At 39.8% G+C, this 14,234-nt stretch overlaps 2 protein-coding genes across 2 annotated transcripts; one reads left to right on the top strand and one right to left on the bottom strand.

Moving 5' to 3' along the window:
* Window positions 1-2,165: 2,165 nt before the first annotated feature.
* On the bottom strand, window positions 2,166-5,686 carry polr2k (RNA polymerase II, I and III subunit K). The gene is made up of 4 exons (XM_030740867.1): window positions 5,597-5,686; window positions 5,326-5,394; window positions 2,540-2,632; window positions 2,166-2,361 (listed from the first exon to the last, which is right to left on the bottom strand). Exons 2-4 carry the CDS (start codon window positions 5,384-5,386, stop codon window positions 2,339-2,341), a joined length of 177 nt encoding a protein of 58 aa, XP_030596727.1. The 5' UTR covers window positions 5,387-5,394; window positions 5,597-5,686; the 3' UTR covers window positions 2,166-2,338.
* A 133-nt stretch (window positions 5,687-5,819) lies between these two features.
* Window positions 5,820-12,407, top strand: stk3 (serine/threonine kinase 3 (STE20 homolog, yeast)). Its single transcript, XM_030740866.1, is given in 12 exon segments — window positions 5,820-6,106; window positions 8,773-8,853; window positions 8,977-9,105; window positions 9,479-9,593; window positions 9,965-10,129; window positions 10,315-10,482; window positions 10,597-10,734; window positions 11,060-11,151; window positions 11,153-11,183; window positions 11,259-11,460; window positions 11,551-11,741; window positions 11,886-12,407. Coding segments are annotated over 12 exon segments (1,494 nt in total). The 5' UTR covers window positions 5,820-6,083; the 3' UTR covers window positions 12,045-12,407.
* The last annotated feature ends 1,827 nt before the right edge of the window (window positions 12,408-14,234 follow it).

The raw sequence follows: 14,234 nt of genomic DNA on the forward strand, positions 1-14,234 counted from the left end.
TAAAATATTTTATGTTGTATTATTAGAGGAGAAATATTTCACAGGTAACATTTTGACACAGTGGGAAGATGAAATGATCAAATTATTGTTAGAATTGCAGTGAGCTGCAATTCTGCTCGTTAGTGAACGAACAAAATAATTATCTGAAGTTACATTTTATAGACTGAAAATAATTGTCTGCATTCAGTCCTGTTTGTCACCTAAAGGCTAGTTTAACAAACTAATTACTTTCTTGATAAGATGTAGATGAGAAGATGTTGTTCTCTAGACTGCAATATAATTATTTTTTTTTTAATCAGAGACAGCAGCCTCTTAGCTGGAAGCAGCTGTCTGCAGAGCTCATTAGGCTTTTTTATTGGTCAACATTTTGACATGTAATTGCACAAAACCACTGGCTATACAAATTCTTTATTTAAAGTAGTCACACCAATATTTACTATTTCACTGTCAAAATGTCTGCTGTGAAAAAGGTCTATCATGGCAAGTGAGCCAGCGGGTACAATGCCGGCACCCTCAAATAACTCATCATGAAACATATTTTTTTTTGCTTTTATTATCTATTATTTCTTGTGTCCTTACAGTATTTGTGTAATGTGTACAAAAAACAAAGACCTGTTGGAGGCTCCTCTGCCTGCCTGGCATCTTCAGTCAGCCAAAAAAAGTCTGGCACAGATTTTAAACATCTGTACAAATTAATCCAGTAAGATTGATGTACTGATAAGAGGATTTTGTACCTTTGTGAAGAGGGAGCCAAACAATTTGCCAGTTTGAATTTTTTGGCACTAAGCCAAACTAAAAAAGTTGCCATACAGACAATTTGAGATTTAACCTAACTTAAAACTACTTTTTTTTCAGGGGGGGGGGGGGGGGGGGGGGGGGGGGGGGGGGGGGGGGGGGGGGGGGGGGGGGGGGGGGGGGGGGGGTGGGGGGGGGGGGGGGGGGGGGGGGGGGGGGGGGGGGGGGGGGGGGGGGGGGGGGGGGGGGGGGGGGTGGTATTAAGATGTTAAAAATAAAATATTACAATTTTAGATCAATATACACTTACTGGACATTTTATTAGGTACACCTTGCTAGCTTGGACCCCTTTTTCCTTCAGAACTGCCTTAATTCTTCGTAGAAAAGATTCAACAAGGTGCTGGAACTATTCCTCAGAAATGTTGGTCCATATTGACATGACAACATCACACAGTTCCTGCAGATTTGTTGGCTGCACATCCACGATATTCAATCATATCCTGAAGGTGCTCTATTGGACTGAGATCTGGTGACTGTGGAGGCCATCTGAGTACAGTGAACTAACTATGCTGTTCAAGAAACCAGTTTGAGATGATCTGAGCTTTGTGACATGGTACATTGTCCTGTCCTGTCCCATCTGAACGTCAATGGTTTCTGTTTTTCTGTTGTCCAGTTTTGGTGAGTCTGTGTGAATTTTAGCCTCAGTTTCCTGTTATTAACTGACAGGAGTGCCACCTGGTGTGGTCTTCTGCTGCTATAGCCCATCTGCTTCAAGGTTCTACATGTGCATTCAGAGATGCTCTTCTGCATAACTTGGTTTTAACAAGTGGTTATTTGAGTTACTGTTGCCTTCCTGTCAGCTCAAACCAGTCCAGCCATTCTCCTCTGACATCAACAGAGAACTGGTTATTTTCTCTTTTTCAGGCCATTCTCTAGAAACCCTATGTTGTGTGAGAAAATCCCAGTGATCAGCAGTTTCTGAAACACCCAGACAGCCTGTCTGGCACCAACAACCATTCCACATTCAAAGTTGCTTAAATCACCTTTCTTCCCCATTTTGATGCTCAGTTTGAACTTTAGTAGATCATCTTAACCTTGTCTACTTGCCTAAATGCATTTAGTTGTTTCCATATGATTGTTAACACAAATTTCTGAACAGCCTAACACCTGAACAAGTAGTTCTTTGTTCCATTCATCCAGTTTCTTCTGCTTAGCCCAGCTGCCATAGGGTGAGAGGCAGGGTACACCCTAGACAGGTTCCCAGTCTGTCACAGGGCTAACACCAAGAGACAGACAACCATTCACACCCACGGGCAACTTAGAATCACCAATTAACTTAAACCAACTAAATGAACATCTTTGGACTGTCATGGAGACACTAACAACTAAATGCAATCATCAGCAAGAAAAAATGGGAACACAGTCACAGCTAATTAAAAGAGTTATTTTTAATAAACAAAACTTGTAACATAATTGTCAAGCAGCTTTAGTGCTTATTTTGACAATAAATGACTAGTTCAGCAATCAGAAGCCAGGTCTATTTATTTACATAGTCACACATTACAAACAGTAAACAGCATCAAAGCTGCTCCTCTCCTCTTCTTCATCTGGCATCAAAAACAACCACTGAAATCAAAGAGTCAAGGAAATCCACAGACAATATAGCAGCCAACTCATAAATGATGCAATTTATACTGAACAGCATTCACAAAATATCTGGCCATTCTTCAGCATAAAGACTTATGTGAGTCATTTTTAATGTTTTAAAAAGCCATCTTCATACACACAAAGATAAAAAGGATACATCTCTTTGTTCTCTTCTTGTACATGATCCTGTAGCCACACTCTCTGCATCGGATGGGATCGCGGGCTTTGATTTCATTCTCGGTGTGACATTCTGCAAGTGAAGAGAGAAATTGTGGAGTTATGTATTCCAGTTTGAGCAGAGCTGTGTGCACAAAACAACAATAAAAACTTCACTGTACAAACTCTGGGCTTGAATAACTCATTGAACAGTTATTCATTAGAAACCAGAAATAATGTTGGAAGTGGTTGAAAGTAGCATATTTATAGTACATAAAGTCATTCAATAGTTTATAAAATCTGAATCAGTAACACTTTAGCGCCAACTTACACATTAAAGAAAGCTGGATATTATCAACAATTATTCAGCGTACTGGGTAGGCAATTTAACTGCTATATTTACATGTCTGCTACTAAATTATATACTAGCAAAAATGTAAATATATAGTTATACAATAGTTGGTTTACATACCACTGTGCTCCAAGCACACAGTTGTTGTGCCTCTGTCACTGACAGAGGAGGTTGGAGCTCCGCAGTTATTAAGTCAGCAGAGTGTTGGTAAATTTTACACACTATGCTATCATTTGAGTCTGTAGGTGCCATAAGTCAAATAAACAGAAAACTATGTTCAGAGTTGTTTGAAAGAAACTCTAAAGATACTGTGTCAGCCCAAATAAAACTGGGGGCAGTCATATATTAGAGGACTCGATCACTATGTGTTCACGTGATGTGTTTGAATGGCGAGTTTGCAAGTCGTATTAGAAGACTAAATGCAGACTTGAGGCTTGTGGTCTTTAAATATGTTTATAGGTTTCTCTTGAGTTGATCAGCACTGCAAGTGTTTTGTGAGCCCAGTTTAACCTGCAGGAGACAACAGAGGCTCCGGTAACATGTTTTACTGTCACGAAGGAAATAAAATTCATGACAAGCAAACACAAACTCGGCTGTCACTGATGAGCTGCTGTCCTCTGTGCTAGAAAAAGAAAAGTTAAAGGCCAAAATGCCAATCGTGATTTTAATGGTTACTCTAAATATTAAAAATGTTGCCACTGTTTTACTGTATTTTTTATTATTATTTATGTAATACTTGAGAGTAAACTGTTCTTTTTGTAACCAATGTTTGCAGAGCTTGAGTGAATAATTACAGTAAAAATTTTAGCCAGTAAGACATTTTTGAATACTTAAGTTTTTTCTAAAGTTAATCAGGTAAACTGCATTATTAACCCTTGCATTAAATAAAATTTTACTTGTTTTGACATCAAAATGCCCTAAATGTCCTTTTAGCCTGAAATTTGTTTTACTAAAGTGACCCAAAACACACAATAATCAAAGGTATTTTAAATTTTATACTGCTGTACAGGTGCTACATTGAACATTGAGGCTGTGCTGAGTCAAATTTGACTCGTACTTATTCAGATGGATTTGAGATCTACCAGTGGTGGTCAAATCAAGGAAAACATTGGTTTTAGGTCATCTTTAAACTGTACATACCACGTCTGTGCATATTTTTTAAGGGACTGTGGTAACAGAGGTCAAGGGTGGCACTGACACTGTACTGCAAACCGACTGTGTTCCCATCATTTCAAGTTTAATTTGCGAGTGGAACAAGCAAACACATCTACCTCGGGGGGGGCGCCATGTTGACGATTTGGAGATCATGGAGGAATCTCCAAATAGTGAAAAAGTAAAACAAAGTAGCAGTTCACAGAAAAAACAGAGGTCATACAGAGGTCAGGGGGTACCATGACTCAGACAAAGATCCGAAATAGGGTGCCACAGTGGTCTTTGTGAAGTGGTTAGCATTGCTGCCTCACACAAAGAAGTTTCCTGGTTCAAAACCTGGCTGGGGCTTTTCACGTTTGACCAACTCCAGACTACCTGAAGTGGGTTTTCTCCAGGCCCTCTGACTTCCAGAGTCAGGTTAATTGGTGATTCTAAATTGGCCATGGTAGATAAAAGCGCTTGAAGTGTACAGAATAAAGTGCTGCATGAATGTATAGTTATAGTGTGACTTGTAGTTCAAAGCTCTTGGTCAGTAGCCAGTAAGACTAGAAAAGCATTATATAAACGCAAGTACATATGTACATTATCTGTTATCTGCAAGCACAGATACTCACAATGCAAGATAATATTTTTTTTTAAAAATTAACATTAACACACAAAACCTTCTGAGGTAACTTATAACCAGAGCTGTAATTTCAGTGAATGGAAATCCCACACAAGGTACCACAGCTTTGAATGTCCGGACTGGTTTGCACTGAGCAAGTTTTGTTAATTAGTAGTGAACTCATAATTCTAATTACAGATGGCAGTTATGAGGATTCCTTTTATGATACAGCAGTGGGGACAGCCTTTAATGTTATATTTCCATGTCTTTTGTAAAACAGGACATGACATTGTGTGACAGTAGGTGTTTTTCTCCACTAATTAAGAATTAATCTTCCATTTATTAATGTCAGATAAGCCCTTTCAAGAAACTTAAAGAAGTCCAGTTGCCTTTTTTTTTTTTTTTTTTTTTTAAAGCTCCAGAGTCAGATAGGCTATTTATGCAGTCTAAAATTATCTGTAGTTCTTGCTGTAGATGCTTATTACGAGGGAATTCTTACTAGGAATGCACAGAATATGAACAGTATGTAAGGGCTAATGCTGTGTCTGCCGTGTAAGGAAAAACCTCCAAAAGGGAAGCAGCTGTGATGGCAGTGATGAATAAGTCACATTGGAGCAGGTCAGGTCGTATTGTTTGCATTAGCAGCGGCTGTATTATTAACGTAAAAACTGTATTATACCTCCGCATATGTAGATCATAGGCTGCTGCTTGGGCGGCTGTAGATCTTTCTGCGCATCCATTTCTGATTCTTTAAAAGAAAGAGAGACAGAGGTAACTGTTCACATCATGCTAACAGAAACAGCATGGTGCTGCCAGAAACAGCTTTAAAAAAAACGCAACCGGTATTTATAGCAAACACAAGATATCTTTAAATGATCTCAAAACGCTGCATAAACATAATAATAATAAATAAATAATCAGGATGGAAGGATAAGAATAAGGCATCTCACCGTTTTAACACGCTAGCTGTTTACCTCTTTTCATACTCCGCAAGGTTCCTGCCTGCACATGCGTACAACCGTCGTTCACCTCACAGCAACGTGGCTCGTGATTGGTCAGACGATCCCGAGAGCGGAGCCTTTGAATGGAAGCCCGTCAATGAGAGAAAACGTTCCCTTTTTTGCACGACAGCTCCAATAAAATCTAAATATAAGAAGTTAAATTTCATCCATAAGCCTGTGTGGTTCATTTGATTCAGACTCTTGGCGGTTTCTATGCTTCTAAGGAGGAAACTTAAGCCGTTTTGTTTGTACTCCGCCCAACGGGGGGCGCTGTGGTGAAGCCCTAACCCTGTCATCTGACTAGTCCTCAGCTGGCGCTGCTTTAGTTTTTGACAACAACGATTCGCTCGGCAATGTTCTCACCGTGACTGTCGGTCCCAAAAGTGCCCCAAGTTTCTGTTTGTCTGTGTTCTGTTCGATTTTGAAGGTGTACATCATGGAGCCGTCTGCGCCCAAAAGGTTTGTGTTCTTCCGACTGCGCTAAAATATGCTATTAACGAGCTAGCCGAACAGCTAACGTAGGCGGTGGATGTCGCCCAGTTAGCTGATGCTAAGCTAACAGCTTTGCCAGCCTTTACTCAAACTTTCAGTTCAGTTTCAGGGCTAAAAAGATCAGTTCTCATACACAGACCTTCTTCCCTGAGCCCTGTATGATCATTGTAATCGGATTGGCTTATAGGTCTTTTTTATGCTCCCGGTGCTCTGTGGGAGCATTTAGATCCGCGGTTTAATTTGGACTTTAAACATAATTCAGTCGCATGTGTCCTGACACGAAATGATTTCCGATGTTTCTGTGTGTTTTTTAGGTCTAATATCTTTGCTTATATTTGCAAATAGTCTGTAGTCAACGGGATTTACGAAGGGGTTATTATAAAATAAAGAAATGACCTGTCTGCGTTATTGGACATACTCTGTACTTCACATTATAATCAATCCAGACCTTTTTGGCCACTTATTTGTTGCAATTTTTTGCTGCCCTCTTGGCCAAATCTTGCTCGAAAAAAGACATTTCGAAAGTCAAACTTTTTTATCTTGATAAATAAACGTGAGTTGGCCAGAAACTGATTGCATCTTCTACCTTGTGGCAGGAATGCTCTTTCTGGCTCAAAATGGCTCGATATTATTCATGCGAGGTATGTTTTGACAGATTATAGGCCAACAAGTCAGTTTTGGCGGAATAGCTGAAGTCAAACAAGTATTACACGTTACTGATTACTGATTAGTTTCTTGGTCTCTACTGTGGTGGCTCAGAAGTTCACAGGTTCTGCTGCCAAAAAAGAAAAAACAAAGACATGAGTTCATTTTACTGAAGCGCGTTTTAACCACACAGGCACAGATCTGAAGGGTTTGTGTGATTGCTGTACTATTTTTAAAGTAGTGAGATCACACATATGCATTATGAGATGAAAAAATATTTTATTTATACCATATTTGGGCAACTTGTTTGTTATAGCATGTGAAATATGATGAAATATTAATAATGATTATGATTATTAAGTATATAGGCTGATAGAATATGGTATGAAATATTCCATATATAACCAGTGTTATCAGTCAGTCAAGCTTTATTCATGCAGTATTTTTCAAACAAATCAGACAAGAAAAAATATTTGTATAGTTAATATAATAAAAGATACTACCTAGCAATTAAATGTTAAAATTACTTTAAATAATATGATTAGAATGGAATAATAAAGTTCTAAAAAAAAATAAAGAATAAGACAAGATAAATATCTATCAAAATCAGAAAAAAATTCTTTACAAATAAAATGAATGCTTTAGAAATGTGTGGGTAATATAATAAAGGCAATTAAAAAATACAAAGTAAAAATAGCTTAAATGTAATTTTTATAATATAGATAATATAAAAATAAAGAATGAGGTGACAAAATAAATGTTGATCAAATAAAGTTAAACAAAAAAGTGACAATAATAAATAATAATAAAGCCAGACTGAATAGGGGGTTTTATTTTGGGTTCAAGGAACAGCACAACATTTCCAGCTCTTCTCACAGTGGAAAGCTTCACTGAAAACTTTGAGCACTAAATGTTTAAATGTTTCTGTTCTGCTTTGTGGAATATCTGACAGGGAAGAACGGGAGGATCTGAGGGGCTTTCCAAGTTCACACACTAAGAGCTTTTTCAGTGATAGTCCACAAAAAGCCTCATAAAGTAATAAAAGCTGTGAGGCAGTAGGTTAGCACTACTGCCTCACAGCTACAATAACATCTAGAAGTTCCGGGTTCGATTCCACCTTGGACCGGGCCTCTCTCTGTGTGGAGTTTGCATGTTCTCCCCGTGTCTGCGAGGGTTTTCTTCGCACAGTCCAAAGACATGCAGGCACTGGGGTTAGGGTAATTGGTCACCTTAAATTCCCCATAGGTGTGAATGTGTGAGTGGTTGTCTGTCTCTCTGTGTTAGCCCTGCAACAGGCTGGCGACCTGTACAGGGTGTACCCTGCCTCTCACCCTATGTAAGCTCCAGTCCCCCACGGCCCTGAACAGGATAAGCAGAAGGGAATGGATAGATGGAATGTGAAAATTAACAACTACGTAGACATAACATATTAATTCCTTGTGGTCTTTTAGAACTCATGCAGCATAATTTTATTAAATGACTTATTCAGTAGAACCAGACTAACAGTGGTTCAGCCTGCTCGTGTTAAAGCTTGTATCACTGCTTGGGGAAAAATAGCCACCTTTAGTCAAGTCAGAAAAACTGTGAACTCTGCATGCTGGGTGATAGTTTCACTTTCAACAAGATTTTGTTGATCACTTAACTGGCTAAAATAAAATATCTGCTCTGAGTAAAATGATTACTTACCGCTGCCAGTCCTGATTTTCATCTCTGGGGATTTATTACCTCATGTTGTGGTATTTTTACTAATACACAAACCTAAAATTATCTTTAAATCACAACAAATAGAAATTGTAACAGGTGACAGTCCCAGTTTGTTGGACATTTATGGCCAGAGTCAACTGTCCACTCTGTTCATTTATTTGAATGCTATTTATTAGATACTGAAAAGTTGCTGAGTCTCCTGTTCTGACTGGTCTAACCCACTTATTGTTCCTTTTTTTTTACTTTTAGATTGTGATTAAAGCTGTCTTATTCACTTTTTACAGTAAGCTGAAAAAACTGAGTGAAGATAGTTTGACGAAACAGCCAGAGGAAGTGTTTGATGTTCTTGAGAAACTCGGTGAAGGGTAAGAAGTCATAACTTCCATTTTCACAGCTGACTGTTGCAGAATTCTCTTTTTAAATGCTGTTACTTGTGGAAAAAAATGCTGTGTCCATACTGTGACTTTAAGGTTTTTGTGTGTTTTCAGTTCCTATGGCAGCGTGTTTAAAGCCATTCATAAAGAGTCTGGCCAGGTGGTGGCCATCAAGCAGGTTCCTGTGGAGTCTGATCTGCAGGAAATCATCAAGGAGATCTCCATCATGCAGCAATGTGACAGGTGGGACAGCAGTGCACCTTTATCTATACTTCCACTTTTGTCCCATCAAAACAAGGTTTTTCCCCAATAAAAAAAAATTGGCATTTCCAGGGGGTTTATATTAATCAAGCTCAGAATACATTTTTTGTTTATCAAATGGCCAGCATAACAGGGGAATTCACAGGCTTCCATTTAATAACAGCCTTAACTATATGCAGATTGGTCATGCTTTGTTGCACTCTTGTCAAACTTCCATTCTGAGCCAGGAAACCCCCCAGAGGACACTTTAGATACAGAGATAATGATGGAGGATGAATGGCATTAGCTCTTGTAACCTGTGCAGCTTTTTTATCTTCTCCTTTCATAACCACTCCGTGTTGCATTTCCTTCCCAGCCCGTATGTGGTGAAGTACTACGGCAGCTACTTCAAGAACACCGACCTGTGGATTGTGATGGAGTACTGCGGCGCTGGCTCTGTCTCTGACATCATCAGACTGCGCAACAAGACGGTGGGTGTCTACACTGAGCTACAACAATGTTTGTATCTGTACTACAGCTTTTCTTTAAAGTGCCTTTGACCTGCTGTCAGCAACAGCTTTTTAATTAGTTAATTCAGTAGTTTGTGTGTTTTTGTCTTTTGAAAACAGCAGGCAGAAGAATCAGAGAGAAAATATTGTTGCTAAAGTTTTGATTTGTATACACCAAGAAGCTAATTCAGTTTGAAGTTTTAATTGTGCTTTAGGAATAAAATTATCCAGGTTGATCTCGTCTTTATCTGAACTCAGCAATCTACTGAAACTAAATATAGGTGCAGCAGTTAATAATATGTTGCATGTCATCTTTCCCATTCCTCTGTTGTTTTTTCCCCTCAATCTCTCAGCTGACAGAAGATGAGATCGCGACCATCCTGAAGTCGACGCTGAAGGGTCTCGAATACCTTCACTTCATGAGGAAGATTCATCGGGACATCAAGGCAGGAAACATTCTTCTAAACACGGAGGGGCACGCCAAACTGGCAGATTTTGGAGTTGCTGGACAGCTAACGGTAAAATTACAACACATGTCAACAGCAATACGCTGAAGAAGTTTTATTAAACCAACTGAAATAATGTCTGCCAACATGGTACTGTTTGTATCTGAAGAGTTCATGCTTGGTCCTGTCATACACCAGACTAAAAGTCTGGGGTAATGTTCTTAATGGTGATGCCAGCTTATATTCTCACTCTGTAGGATACCATGGCAAAGAGAAACACTGTGATTGGTACTCCATTCTGGATGGCACCCGAGGTCATTCAGGAGATCGGCTACAACTGTGTAGCTGACATCTGGTCCTTGGGCATCACCTCCATAGAAATGGCAGAGGGTAAACCTCCCTATGCTGACATCCATCCTATGAGAGTGAGTGGAAACAGTTCTTTCTTAAACTGGGTGTGAAGTACCTAAACAACAAAAATCTCACACTTTTTTCCCTCTTTGTTAAGCTGCCTTTTTCCTGTAACTGTGTTGTTGCAGGCAATCTTTATGATCCCCACCAACCCTCCTCCAACATTCAGAAAGCCGGAGCTCTGGTCAGACGAGTTCACAGACTTTGTCAAGAAGTGTTTGGTGAAGAACCCGGAGCAGAGAGCAACAGCTACGCAGCTCCTACAGGTGGGAGGAAGATGACCTCATGATCACATGTGCACATTACTATTATTATTACAGTATTTGAACAGGAGAGGACACTGAGAGCAAGCTCTAACAGTGCAATACAAATAAAACAATCAAAGCACACGTATAAAATAGAGAAGCGAAGAGTCTTTCCCGGATACCCTCAAGAGTTTTATAAATAAAGTCAATGCTGTTCTTGTCTTTTTCATGCAGAAATAAACATCAGAGTGCACAGCACACAGTGCTGGGTGGATATATGGAAATACATTTGCATGTAAAATATAGTTCATATAACTATTTTTTTTTTGCTCTTGTGAATATCCAGCATCCATTCATCAGCCAGGCCAAGCCAGTTACGATCCTGAGAGACCTGATAACTGAGGCCATGGAGATGAAAGCCAAAAGGCAGCAGGAGCAGCAGAGAGCTGGAGGAGGAAGATGACAACTCGGTGCGTATGCTGATTTATTAACAGACACATCAGGTGTTGTGCTGCACATCTTCACCCTCTTCTTCTGTCATCCAGGAGGAGGAGACGGAGGTGGACTCTCACACAATGGTGAAGTCGGGCTCAGAGGGCGCCGGGACCATGCGCGCCACCAGCACTATGAGCGATGGGGCGCAGACTATGATTGAGCACGGCAGCACTATGCTTGAGTCAGATCTGGGCACCATGGTCATCAACAGTGATGATGAAGACGAGGAAGAAGACCAGGGATCAATGAGAAGTGAGCATGTGTAATTTTATAATATTACAAAGTTTATCCAAAGAAATTATTTTGTTTTCTTTGAGAGTTGAAACTCTTCCTCCTCCACAGGGCACGCCACCCCTCAGCAGCCGATACGTCCAGCCTTCATGGATTACTTTGACAAGCAAGACAACAAAGCAGCCCAGCAGCAGGAGAACTACAACCACAACCAGCCACAGGAGAAGCAAGGCTACCACATCCAGTCCAAAAACGTCTTCCCTGACAACTGGAAGGTGCCTCAGGACGGAGACTTTGACTTTGTGAGTGTCTTCCATGACTCTGCTGCAATTAATAGTGTTATTCATTGCGGAAATTTTTATAGTGGTAAAAATAGCAAAACAAAAGCAGTTCTGAGTGTTGTGACTCATTCTTTCTAACTGTTGTTTGTCTGTGTTTCCTCTCAGTTGAAGAACCTGGACTTCGAGGAGCTGCAGTTGCGCCTGAGTGCCTTAGATCCCATGATGGAGCGGGAGATTGAGGAGCTCAGGCAGCGCTACACCGCCAAAAGGCAGCCCATCCTGGATGCAATGGACGCCAAGAAGAGACGACAACAGAACTTCTGAGTGCTCTTCCTGCCCCCACCCCCACCCCCCCACCCCCCCCCCTCCACGATTTGCATTCCCCAAAACCACAATTAATGGAAAACTTATGTCCAGTGACTCAGGGGAACCAAGACGACCTTATTGGATGCCCTCTACTGTTCTGACTGCCTGCTAGCTGACCTCTGAATGAAGTAAAGTGCTTCCTTTCCTTGGTGACGTCCATGTGAGTCCGGGAATCCACACCCTACGGCCAAAAAAAAAAAAAAAAGAGAACCAAGCATTGGCCTTTACACATCTGAAAGTCACACAGAGAATTTCCTCTTTAATTGGTGAAAAGCCTTTCCTTTGGCAGGAGCAGCGAGGTTGATGGCAGCCCCCCCCCCCCCCCCCCCCCCCCCCCTATCTTCACTGTAAATATAATGTAGAGCCTAGTTTGGAAATACCTGCAACAAAAGCTGTGGAGGTTCATCCATGACCAAAGACATCGAGGTGATGCTGATGATGAAGTTGCCTTAAAATATTTGAAACCTGATTTTCAACATAAGCAATGTAGTAAAATGACCAAGTCTCTAGATGGTTAGGTCAGTTTCCTCAGCTGGAGATGAGTTGGATGCGAGACTTTTGAAAGCTTAGAGAAATGACAGAAATCCTGTGGATATTGAAGGACGGATTGCGCATGTTTTCAGCTGTTTTGTGGACCACAAAATTCCAAACACATCTTTTTTAGTCTGCATTATCTTTTATTTAAATTAGGTGTTTGAAGGTATGGCGATTCGTTATGCACCCACTCCACAAGTCTGTGGTGGCAGATCCCATTCATCTTAGTGCCTCATAACACAGACACTCCCTCACTGCTCTTCATGCATGGGAAATCAAAGCCTTTCCTCATAAACTGAAACAAACAAAAAAAAAAAAACAACTAAAATTCCCAAAATGGGGGGGGAGGGTGAGTGAAAATCAATCCTAAACTCTCCACAACATTCTGAAAATTTGAATAACTTTGATTGTTCCACTTTGATTAACTTCATAGTGCAGTGAAGAAGTCAGGCCTGAATTATTGTATAAACGGTTTAATTTCTGTTGTCCACTTCAGGAGAAACGCATCAGATTGAGACGAAAGACTCAAGAGACGTAACTGTTGGACTTAAAAAACAGAGCCGCTGCATCAGCCACACATGGTTTCTACATTTTTTTGGATTTTTTTAGATGACTATTTTTCTCCATTGCATTAAGTTTTATTTTCTCTGCAGCTTTTTTCAGCGATGAGTGAGAATGCTTTGTTTTCTGACATTTGAAGGAAAGAAGTGAAACTCTGCTTTGTGGGTTTTGGGACACAAGCTTAATTTTTCAAAAGCTGTTTACATCCCTGTTACTTTTATTTGAACATGAAGGCTTTTTTTTGTGCTCAAGCATGATCTTTTTAATAAGTGACAAATGATTTTCTGACCATGAAGCCCTGACATGTTTACTATTCAACTGTAAAATCTCCCACACGGTGCATATTTTTATTGGACCAGTTAAATAACTAAAATCAAGGAATCTTATCAAAACTAAAAAAGAAGGAAATAATTTGTAGGTTTTTTGACTCTCAAAAGCAACAAGCATGTTGAATGGTTACTGCTTTTTTTTTTTTTTGTATACTTATCTGGTCTCAGTAAGCTGTGTTTTTGGCTCTAATTCAGTTCTGCTGAAGTATGTATTACTTTTTAAGCGCTAATAATGACCCTGTGAATGAGTTCAGCCTGTCTTAATGTTAAACACATGTACAGTATGTCTGCTGGTTGCTGTTACATATGAATGTGGTTTGGCGAGTGTGGTTTGAAGGCGAAGCGGACAGAAATCCTTCATGAATTAAGCCTGCAGTTCATACAAGCTTTCACCTTATTTATTAACTGCGTTACTTTTCTTTTCGTGACACTGGTTTAAATATGGTAGCTGATCTGGCTGTTAATATTTTGGCCCTTGGTCATGTAAATGTGGTTAGACTATGCATGTTTATACTTATGTTTGCTCTGTAGTAGAATGCTGAAAGAGTAATGTTTAATAAGAAAACATGAATTCTTTAAATTTTTCTTTTATTAAAAGCTATTGAATGCTGAAAAGTTTTTTTATTGTTATTTGTTCAGACTTGGCTGTAACATGTACAGTTCTCTAAAGTCACCTTTTAATATATCATTATGATTTTGTCTTCATTTACTTCAGTTATTTGGT

The sequence above is a fragment of the Archocentrus centrarchus genome, chromosome 11, assembly GCF_007364275.1.
Source record: "Archocentrus centrarchus isolate MPI-CPG fArcCen1 chromosome 11, fArcCen1, whole genome shotgun sequence".
NCBI classification, from domain to species: domain Eukaryota; kingdom Metazoa; phylum Chordata; class Actinopteri; order Cichliformes; family Cichlidae; genus Archocentrus; species Archocentrus centrarchus.

Coding starts and splice junctions, on each gene's coding strand:
- polr2k (XM_030740867.1), bottom strand. CDS start 5,386: ATGGATGCGCAGAAAGATCTACAGCCGCCCAAGCAGCAGCCTATGATC. Junction 2,633..5,325: donor TATGATCTACATATGCGGAG/GTATAATACAGT, acceptor CTTCACTTGCAG/AATGTCACACCGAGAATGAA. Junction 2,362..2,539: donor CAAGAAGAGAACAAAGAGAT/GTATCCTTTTTA, acceptor CTTTGATTTCAG/TGGTTGTTTTTGATGCCAGA.